Raw genomic sequence first — 10,920 nt, 5'->3', positions numbered from 1 at the left:
TGCAGATGTTTGGAGTCATTTTCAGGTATTTGATGGTGAATTTTTAACATTTTACAGAGACGTTGGTACGAAGTGTGACGCTTGTTTAGTAGGTAAATGTTCACTCTTTATATTTGGATTCATATTTATCTGTTAATTTACAAAAAACAATTTGTTTCAGTGTGTAGGTCTAGTACTAGATCTGGTACCTGATCTGGTCTAGTACTAGATCTGGTACCTGATCTGGTCTAGCGCTAGATCTGGTACCTGATCTGGTACCTGATCTGGTACCTGATCTGGTCTAGTACTAGATCTGGTACCTGATCTGGTCTAGTACTAGATCTGGTACCTGATCTGGTCTAGCGCTAGATCTGGTACCTGATCTGGTACCTGATCTGGTACCTGATCTGGTCTAGTACTAGATCTGGTACCTGATCTGGTACCTGATCTGGTCTAGCACTAGATCTGGTACCTGATCTGGTACCTGATCTGGTCTAGCACTAGATCTGGTACCTGATCTGGTCTAGTACTAGATCTGGTACCTGATCTGGTACCTGATCTGGTCTAGTACTAGATCTGGTACCTGATCTGGTCTAGTACTAGATCTGGTACCTGATCTGGTACCTGGTCTGGTCTAGCGCTAGCACACGGAGGAGTGTGACGCTTGTTTAGTAGGTAAATGTTCACTCAGTGTTTCAGTGTGTAGTTGATATATTAACAGTTACGCAGCAGCTGCTGTGTGCTAATATATCGTTTGATACACAAAACTACTGAAACTACACACTGAAAATATCTTTTGCAAATAAACAATTTACCAACTAAACCAACTTTGTACCAAATTCCACTTCCTCCTGTAAAACGCACCGTTTCACACCTGTAAATCACTAGTATAAAATGAAGAGACCTGTAAAATAAAGTGTTACTGGGAATATTTGCGTCATGTTTTCATAAAACAGGAGAGTTTCTGACATTAGTTTGTATGATTAGAGGAGTAAACCTGCGTGATCTGTGACGCTGCAGCCGCCCGGTGGTCCAGCAGCTCGTTCCTGTTTCAGAGCTTCATGCAGGAACAGTTTAGTCCTTCAGGTGTCTTCAGCTTTCAAACGAGATGTAGGCCAGAATATAAAGATGAAAATACGATGTTATGCAGTGAAAAACAGTATTAACATGTTGAGTTTCAAAGATCCTTCTTGGGAAAACAGTCTCAGGGTCCATTTAGTAGCAGTTCTGGAGCTTTCAAGAATAAACTTTAACCTTTAACCCCTAAATTCCACCGGGCGCGTCGTGTGCGCCACGTTCCGGCTCCGACGCGGCTGCCGGAGCTGATCGCAGCCACTCTGGTCAATGTATCCGATTCCACCGGGCGCCGCAGCGTGTTTCAGAAGCGGCTCTCCGCTCCGCTGCGCTGAAGAGAGGCGCCTCGTCTATTTTTATGGACGCCGCGTCAAGCAGCACAGAGCAGATCGAGCTGGGCAGGAAGTCAGACACAGAAACAGCATTGAGCATCCGGTCAATTTTCAAAATAAAACACCTCGTGCAGACTCCTGGTCGTATATCAACAATAAACACAATTAAAGCAGATGAATGAAGAAACCATTTAACTACGTAGCCTAATGAACCATAGTAGCAGCACAAAGATCAAGGACAACGACCAAATCAACGAAAGCTGAGCAAGTTAACAAAACTGGGCAGTTTAGTTGCCCTGCTACTGCAGTAATTACGGTAGCCTTAAGGCACTTTATCAGCTTTGACTAGGCCGCTGTAATTACTGTAGTAGGAGTGCAACTGACTTTAAACAGCGGAAGGCTTCCCCGCAGTGAAGACGCTCCGCCTCTGACACGCTCCCGCTGGAATAGGGCGCCATGCAGAGGACGGAGCAAAACGGCGTCGGAGCCGGAACACGGCGCCCGGTGGAATCCCGGGGTAATACAACATGGATGAGAAGCCCTTAAAGTGTATCTACAAACGAACTGATGACTGATCATGTGGTACGATCGAAAGCTCCAGAACAGCTACTAAATAGATCTAGAAATGTGATTGTTTGGTCAAGTGAGATATTTATATTTGTTCTGTCAGCTGTATGTGTGGAGCTGTTAGCGCCGTGTTAGCGCCATGCTAACGCTGCTGATTACGCTTCAGTAAGCAGCATCTTGGATCTGACGGCAGAAACCTGCTGCGTCAGACGTGTTTCAGCTCTTTGCTCTCATTGGTCGGCTTCTGCTTCGGCACGCCGGTGCTCAGCTGTGGCCTCGTTAGCGTCGGTAGCCTCTGGCTTGTTTCTGTCGGCTGTAGAGACGTTATTGAAGCTGTTGGTTTCGTGTCATCAGTGTTTTTAACAGGTCATGTAGTAGATGAGTTAACAGGTAACATAGAGTTCATTTATTTCAGGACAAAGTAGAAGCTGCAGTTTATTTACTAATGACATTCATTAATGTTTAATAAGTAAAGACAGTAAAGGACAGGTGAAGATCTCGTCCATTATTGTCTCTATGTGGACGTCTTGGAGTAAATCTGTCACAGTGGTTCCCAACCTGGGGTTTGGACCTCCTTAAGGGTCATGAGGTTATTAACAGGAGGATACAGGGTTCCTGCAGGTCTTAAAGTCTTAATAAGAATTGAATTCTTTGTTCAGCAGGTATTAAATGTGTGAGACGTGCACTCGTCTCAGTGGACAGTAACGTTCTCAGTTGACGTGAAACAGAACAAACGCATCGCCCAGCACGGTGCAACATGCACGTTACATTCAAATTAAATGTATTAAAAGTAAACAAACTGCTGCAGCTACAAGTGGTGGACAGACAGCGCGTCTGCAGAGAGTAGTTCAGTGTACGGCAGACGCTACTGAGCACGTGCAGGAGAGCAGCTCTGTCTACAGCTGCAGATCACAACCTCTGCACTAAATAGTGAAGTACACAGAACTACTCTCCAGAGACTGAAACATGAAGCTGTTATTAGTGTTTGGAGCATGATGAAGGATCATGTGACCCACTGACGGGATTTTAATCAGATATATCAGCTTTGATACAAACACAATACTTTAGTTAGTAGATCAGTTCATTGTTGGTTTTGGATCCAAACGTGAAGACAAATATAGAAAATCAGCAGATTGATCCTTTAAAAAGTCTTCAGTTGTTGAGTCCTGCAGAGACCCTGAGACAGGAAAAGCTTCACACATTCAAAGCTTCTCTGATTGCTGCATTTTCCTCTCGTGAATAACTGGATCATTTCAGCTTTTAAACAAAATAAGGTAAAAAAACATCATCCTTTAGAGAATAAACAGGCCTTTGCTTTGGGAACCACTGGACAGCAGACCAGACGCTGTTTGAACCCTCCGGTTGATGTGGACTAACTGACTGAATGTGGAGTCTCTTCAGGTTCAGACTGACGTGCTGTTGACAGCTTAGTTTTCTGTTTGCTGCCAGACGACACAGCAGCTGTTCCAGCCGTTAACTTAATGTTAACTTAATGTTAACTTAATGTTTGAGATTTTAATTGGAGAAATATGACAATGTCAGAGCTCTTTATTTTGTAAATCCATTTAAAACCACTTGGTCGTCACCTTTAATCCTGCCCACAGATCTCTGATCAGTTCTCTGTACAGATCGAGTGTTTATGGTGAACCTTTATTCACTCTGTTAACATCTCTGTGCTACTACATCAGGTTATTTTCTAGGTTGTGTTGTTCATCTCACATCAGTCTTTCACTTTGACCTCTGTTGGCTTTTAGTGCCTCTAACCACTAATAACCTTTAACCTCGCTCAGCTGAACTCATCAGCCCTGGTCACGCAAAATAACACGCAAAACACCTTTTTATCCGTTTTTTTGAGGTGAGACGCTGTTTTGTGCACAAAGTTTGTAGTGAAAACAGAACAGGAGACTGAAGTGTTGAGTTCCTGTAGCTCAGGAATTAGTCCCGTCCCTGCTGTAGCAGCGAGGTCACCTGTGCAAGAATGGCTTCCTGTGTGGAGAAACCCTCGCCGTGGGTTGGCTGCGGTGTGGCTTTTGTTTTTTTCGGCATGGTGTTAACGGCATCGCTCTTCCTCCAGCGCTTCAGTCCAGAATGAGACCAGACGTGTGTGAAAGCTGTTGGAGACGAGGCGATGCCGTGTGGGGGGGGGGGGGGGGGGGGGGGCGTCTGTGGTCGCTCTGTTGTGGCGGTTGTGTAAAATGGTCCATGGGTGTTGGGTTTTAGCGGGTCGTAGGTCACTAACGGTGTCCGGGTGTCTCTTTCCTTTGCTGCCCCCCTGCTGCCGACCCTCCCAGACCTGACTGTGTTCAAGGAGAGGCTGAGAATCCTAACGGTAGGAGGTACGAGAAACGACGGCGCCGCTGCGTCCACGCGCAGCGCCGTGAAGCAGCTAGTTCATGTTCACTAGTTCATGTCCAGTAGTTTGTGTTTACAAGACGTTTCTGCACCAGCAGAGAGGAAAAAAGAGACATTTCATTTGGTTTAATGTCGTCGCTCATCAGACTGTTTCCACAGGAGTTAAAGAACGTTTGAATCACCACAACTCACCACAACAGAATAATAATAAAGTGAATATCAAACCAGGATCAAACAGTTCAGATGAAACAATAATAACAGACATGGATCGGCTCTGTCGTGCAGCTTCAGGCGTCTCGTTGAACACCAGACGATAGAGGAGCCGATCAGGTCGATCGACGAGACGCTGATCAGTTCATATTAAACGGATGTTTCTGGCTCAGTGAATCTCTTTCATGCTTCTTTTGGAAAATAGTTTTTTTTCTCCCAATAAGAGCAGCTGCTGGTCGAGATGAAAGATTATTTTCCTGATTGTGTGTGGCGGCGACGGCTGACTGTTATTAACTCCTGTGGAAAGACTGACTGACTGACTGATTGATAGATTGATTGATTGATTGTGTGTATCAGATATTTTACTCCAGTGAAATATCTCTTTAAGACCTCGACACACAGGAAACATGCAGACTCCACTGATTATCCATCTGAACGTCTCCTGTGTGTTCTGCTCTGTGCAGTTAGCTCTGTTAGCTCTGTTAGCTCTGTTAGCTTTGTTAGCTCTGTTAGCTTTGTTAGCTGTGTTAGCTCTGTTAGCTTTGTTAGCTCTGTTAGCTCTGTCAGCTGTGTTAGCTTTATTAGCTCTGTCAGCTGTGTTAGCTCTGTTAGCTTTGTTAGCTCTGTCAGCTGTGTTAGCTTGTAGCTGCTGCTAGTGAACAGAGCGTAGAGATGTGTGATAGATGAGTGAACATGGAGCCTACAAGGTGACATCAGAGGGTTATTTTTAACTTTTGGCCGCAGGCTGATTAGAAACTGGAGTGAAGGCGCCGTTTAAGTAAAACCATCTGCAGGAAACATTTCTAACATTTATCCAGAGCTGGAAGAAGAAAATCAGGATCTGCTCTTTTTATGAGACTAAAACATGTAATAGAGAGAGAGAGATGGAGACAAAATAGTAACGTGCAGCCTGAAAACAGTAACGTGCAGCCTGTAAACAGTAACGTGCAGCCTGTAAACAGTAACGTGCAGCCTGAAAACAGTAACGTGCAGCCTGTAAACAGTAACGTGCAGCCTGTAAACAGTAACGTGCAGCCTGTAAACAGTAACGTGCAGCCTGTAAACAGTAACGTGCAGCCTGAAAACAGTAACGTGCAGCCTGTAAACAGTAACGTGCAGCCTGAAAACAGTAACGTGCAGCCTGTAAACAGTAACGTGCAGCCTGTAAACAGTAACGTGCAGCCTGAAAACAGTAACGTGCAGCCTGAAAACAGTAACGTGCAGCCTGAAAACAGTAACGTGCAGCCTGAAAACAGTAACGTGCAGCCTGAAAACAGTAACGTGCAGCCTGAAAACAGTAACGTGCAGCCTGTAAACAGTAACGTGCAGCCTGTAAACAGTAACGTGCAGCCTGAAAACAGTAACGTGCAGCCTGTAAACAGTAACGTGCAGCCTGTAAACAGTAACGTGCAGCCTGTAAACAGTAACGTGCAGCCTGTAAACAGTCAGTAAAGAGTCTTATAAAAGGTGTTTAAGTCTTCCAGGTTGTTTCTAAGCTGCTGCAGGCACTGATGTTACTTATAAAATGTTTTTTTTAATGTGATTGGTTTAAATATCCTCTAACTCTGACCTCTGAGCTTCAATGAAGAAGTTATTTTTAATTGGTTAATTCTTCAGTAACAGTAAACTTGAATAACTTTTTCACAGTTTTCTGATGTTTAAAAGCCCAAACAATGAATTCATGTTGAGTTTCAGCAGTAAACAGTTAAATAAGTGTTTATTTAGACAGACAGATATATATATGAGACACTTGCAGACATGTTTTAGTGGTTTGTGGTCCTGAGATTAAAGATGATGTCCTGGTGTCACCTGGTGGACGCTGTGATGAACCTGTGTGTCCTCTTTGCTGTGCTGCAGTTTGTTTGTAGTAAAGCAGAAGCTGAATTATGAAACGAGTCTGTTTCTGCCACGATGCTCCAGACAAAAAGACATTTCTAAACTGAATGTTTGTTAAAAACATAAAGGATAACTAAAAAGAGGAGCATCACTTGTAGAAAACGTTGAGCTTGTGTTAGTTTCAGTCGGTCTGTTGTTGTTTTCTTTGTCTCGTCTTTCAGCTCCTTGTTTGTTTCAGTAGTTTGTAGTTTTTCTCTCCTCGGTGTGAAAGAGGACAGAAGAACCCGTAACGCTGATCTGCTGGTTTATAACAAGCGTCCAGACGTTCACCAGTCAACATGGCGACCGGACAGACTCTCTCTACGCTCTTTATTTCATTATTCAAACAACACAGGAAAGAGCCTGAAATCTGACGTGTTTCTTCTCCGTACGGTGGCCTTTTAGGGACATTTCAGTCTGTCAGACTACTCGCTGCTCGTCTCTCTTGATATTCAGTAAACAGGATCATTATAATGTATAATATATGTGGTCGTACGTGAGGAAACAGAAGCAGCGTCAGACGTCTCCTGCCTGTAATTAATTAGATGAATTAACAAGCAGCTGCAGCAATTAAAATAATAATAATAATAATAATAATAATAATAATAATGTCCAAAGAACGAATGTAACATCATAGAAACAAAAACATTTTGTTTATATGCTTCAAACACAAATTTATAACACATAAAACTTTCTGTAGCCGAGACAAACGTAAATGTTCGAACCTGTTTCCTCTTTATTATATTTAATATAAATTCATGATAAATATCTGTGAATCAAACTAAATTCTAAATTTCATTTAACAGCATAAATCTTAAAGTTCTCGTCAGAACTTTGTCTTCATCTTTGTGACTGTTAAACGTCCGTTTCCCCGCAGCGATCACATGATCAGAGCTGATGCTGATCAGTCTGAAGCGGGTCCCGGGTCGGGTCCTGGTTCCATCAAACCTTCTAATAAGATAGAAGCTCCACCGGTGGTCAGAATCTCTCCAGAGCACCTTCAAGCCTTCGTTACGTAGGCGTAAACACTTCAGGCCTGTTTTCATGCTGCGGTTTGCACGTTAGCACGTTAGCGCGCTAACAGCTGAGTCTGACAGAGTCTGAGACGTCTGAGGCCGCCGTCCAGAAGAGGAACCGCGTCACAGAGAGAGAAAGCGTGTCGGTCGCCACCGTGTTTGTGTCGTGTTGTGATGTCACTGAAATGTCTGCAGCGGTTAGTTTGTCCTCCTCCTCTTCAACATGTGAAATGCAGTAAATGATCTGCTGTGACGTTGTGTTTCAGAGTCAGAGTGCGAGTCACATTTTAGTGTCGGCTGCAGAGGGAGTGGTAAACATCAGCTTGTTGCCTGTTGAGCTGCCGGAACGCTGCTTTTGATTGGCCGGCCCTGGCTGTCAGTCGTGTGATTGGCCCAGCTTGTCAGAGGGGTTTTATAAACCGAGCCGTGGCTTTCTGATTGGCTGAATCAGCTGTCTGTCTGCCCCCCGCTAAGCCGTTTGATTGGCAGGTTGAGTGTTTTCTGCTCAGAGAGTCAAACAGGAAACATTAGATCAGTTATCGTCCTCTGACTGTTTATAACGAGGGATTTGAAACTGGCTTGTTTGACATAAACACACACAAACATCTTTATACTTTCTCTCTCAAATCTCAATCTTTTTATTCTTTTCTTCATAACATCTCCTCCTCTAACTGTCCCATAATCAGTTTGAGTTGCAAAATAATCAATTAAATCCACATTAACCCTCCAACATGTGTCCCGCTCAGTCACCCTGCGCTCATGAACACATCGCTGCTGCTCCTTCTCTCTCTGTGGAGCTTTTTTTATTTATGTTTTATTAGAAATTAGAAGCTGGAAAGCAGGAGACTCTCAGCTTGTCAACACATCACCTCTGACTGTCCTCACGAGGCTGAAACCTGTTAGAGAGACGAGTCTCAAATGTTCTCTCCCGGCCTGAAAATGTTTCTTGTGCAAAATGCTGCAAACCTTTTTCCTTTTTTCAGCACAGATGAAGCTCCTACATGTCTGACGGACAGAGGTGAAGTCTTCACCGGCTTCACTTCACACTTCAGTCTGATGTCTGAAAACAAATTGAACGAAACGAGCTCGGTTTAAAACAGGACTCGACTCTGTTTTATTCTGCCTTTTTTCTTATTGGCAACAAATCTCAACCAACAATGTTTTAGTCTGTTGCTCAATACATCTGCCTGTGGCTTTCAGCTCCAAAATCTCTAAGAGCTGCAACGATTCATTCATCTGCAGCAATTCTTCCAATCGATGAACCGCTGAAGTCATTTTGGTGATGCTTTATTTAAAGGTCTCTGGTTTCCTGGACGCTTGCAGAGTATTCGGCAGGTATTTAAATGTGCAATAAAGGACTTTCAGCCTCACTAGATGTCAGTAAACATTACTATTTACTATGTAAAGATAAAGTGGAGTACTGGCGTCCCGAGCAGAGAATGAAGTCACACACGCTTCTCTTCTTCAAACGTTCTCATTTTACAGCTAAACAGTTTATTAAAACATGTTTGTGAAAACATTTGAGGCAGAAACTGTCAACACAGTAACAGAATATTGATCCATATTTGATCAGCTCTGCCTAGTTTGACAGTTTGATCTGAATTTGCACCAAATTGCACCACCTGCTGTAAAATATCCTTAAAGTTCACCTGCAAATGACGATTATTCTGTTACAGAAACCAGGAAATGAGGATGAAAGTAAAGGATCTGCAGAATGAAGCGTCTTATTTCAAGCAAAGATACCAAACATGTCAATGATTTCAGGGTCTTTGCTGCTTTGTCAGACAAACCAAACTCTTTATGCTCCAGAATATTGTGACATTGTTTTATGAGGTTTTATAGCAGACAAATAATTAATAAAATAATCGTTAGCTGCAGCCCTAATAAACAGCTTACAGATACATAGTTTGAGTCAAACTATGGTGTGTGTTCATGGTGACGAAGGATCATGTCTGAAGACTGTTGACGAGCAGATAAATGTTAAATATCAGCAGATTTGTGCTGAGCTCGTGTCTGGGTTGATGTGTGAACCTGCTGATTGGCTGAGATTCATGATGCTAACGATGTCTCTCTTTACTTTCATTTTTTTATTTGTTTTGGACCCCGTCGATGATGCTCCACCCGTCCTGCTCGATATAAAACCACCACACACCGCCTTCATCACCTCTCTAACTTCACTCATTCTGCTCTCTTCTCCTCTTCATCACCTCTCTGCATGTCCGTCTGTCTGGGGATTCAACAAATGTGTGGATGTATATTCTTGTTTTTAATGTATATTGATTCATTCATTACTAACCCATATGTGCATGTTTTCATCTGTTTGTGGCCTGTTGGTGTGTCTGCATCTTCATGGTGTCCGCTCCCTCCGTCCTTCAATCTTTCCTCACTTCCTTCCCTCTTTTGTTTTTTTTTCTTGAACACCCCCTTCTCCTCCTCCTCCCCCCTCCTCCTCCTCCTCCTCCTCCTGCTCCTCCTCCCCTCCTGTCTTGTGGTGCATCATGGGACACGTAGGCTTCTATGGTCTGGATGAGACAGACCTGGACAAGGTGTTCCGCCTCCCCACCACCACCTTCATCGGGGGCTCGGAGAGCGCTCTGCCTCTGAGGGAGATCATACGACGACTGGAGGTAAACACACACTCACATGTTTGTCTCTCTGTATTTGTGAGGACCTTCACTAACACTGATCTTCTGTAAATCTCTTGTTTGGATCAAAAGCAACACTGAGCTGATCTACTAACCAGTACTGTGTGTGTATTAAAGCTGATATATCTGATTCCTCTCAGCCAGCCCTCCATGTTTAAATAAAGGTTGGATAAACTGAAATAAATCTCTGTTGTCTAACCCGTGCTGTCTCTCTGTCGGTGCAGATGGCATACTGTCAGCACATCGGCGTTGAGTTCATGTTCATCAACGACCTGGAACAGTGTCAGTGGATCAGAGAGAAGTTTGAGACTCCAGGTGTGATGCAGTTCACTCTGGAGGAGAAGAGGACTCTGCTGGCCCGTATGGTCCGCTCCACCAGGTACGTCTGTACCAGTATGACAATAACCAAACGAAAGTGCGATTTACTGACCAACATCACTGGTTAAATGTCTTCTGTAAAACGGAAGTTGGTGTGTTTGCTCTGCAGTGGGGGAGGAATACTCCTCTGTGTTATTAACATCATGGAGAGCATCCTCCCTACTGCTCCTCTGTGTTATTAACATCATGGAGAGCATCCTCCCTACTGCTCCTCTGTGTTATTAACATCATGGAGAGCATCCTCCCTGCTGCTCCTCTGTTATTAACATCATGGAGAGCATCCTCCCTGCTGCTCCTCTGTTATTAACATCATGGAGAGCATCCTCCCTGCTGCTCCTCTGTTATTAATGTCATGGAGAGCATCCTCCCTACTGCTCCTCTGTTATTAACATCATGGAGAGCATCCTCCCTGCTGCTCCTCTGTTATTAAAGTCATGGAGAGCATCCTCCCTACTGCTCCTCTGTTATTAAAGTCATGGAGAGCATCCTCCC

The 10,920-nt window shown here is 43.8% G+C and overlaps 1 protein-coding gene across 4 annotated transcripts in view; it reads left to right on the top strand.

Annotated features, from left to right (window-relative positions):
• Positions 1-10,920, top strand: part of ogdha (oxoglutarate dehydrogenase a) — a 36,299-nt gene that overhangs the window by 12,085 nt on the left and 13,294 nt on the right. For 3 of the 4 annotated variants that reach the window (XM_042420563.1, XM_042420565.1, XM_042420564.1), the window contains 2 exons: positions 9,917-10,032; positions 10,275-10,429. In XM_042420563.1, the coding sequence (XP_042276497.1) occupies positions 9,917-10,032; positions 10,275-10,429 (271 nt within the window). Of the gene's footprint in view, positions 1-4,243; positions 4,289-9,916; positions 10,033-10,274; positions 10,430-10,920 lie in introns of all 4 variants that reach the window. The other variant, XM_042420566.1, reaches the window with a different exon arrangement.

This window comes from Thunnus maccoyii, chromosome 9 (assembly GCF_910596095.1).
Source record: "Thunnus maccoyii chromosome 9, fThuMac1.1, whole genome shotgun sequence".
Classification (NCBI taxonomy): domain Eukaryota; kingdom Metazoa; phylum Chordata; class Actinopteri; order Scombriformes; family Scombridae; genus Thunnus; species Thunnus maccoyii.
Note: the sequence above shows the minus strand (reverse complement) of the source record. Positions and strands in the feature narration are given on the sequence as shown.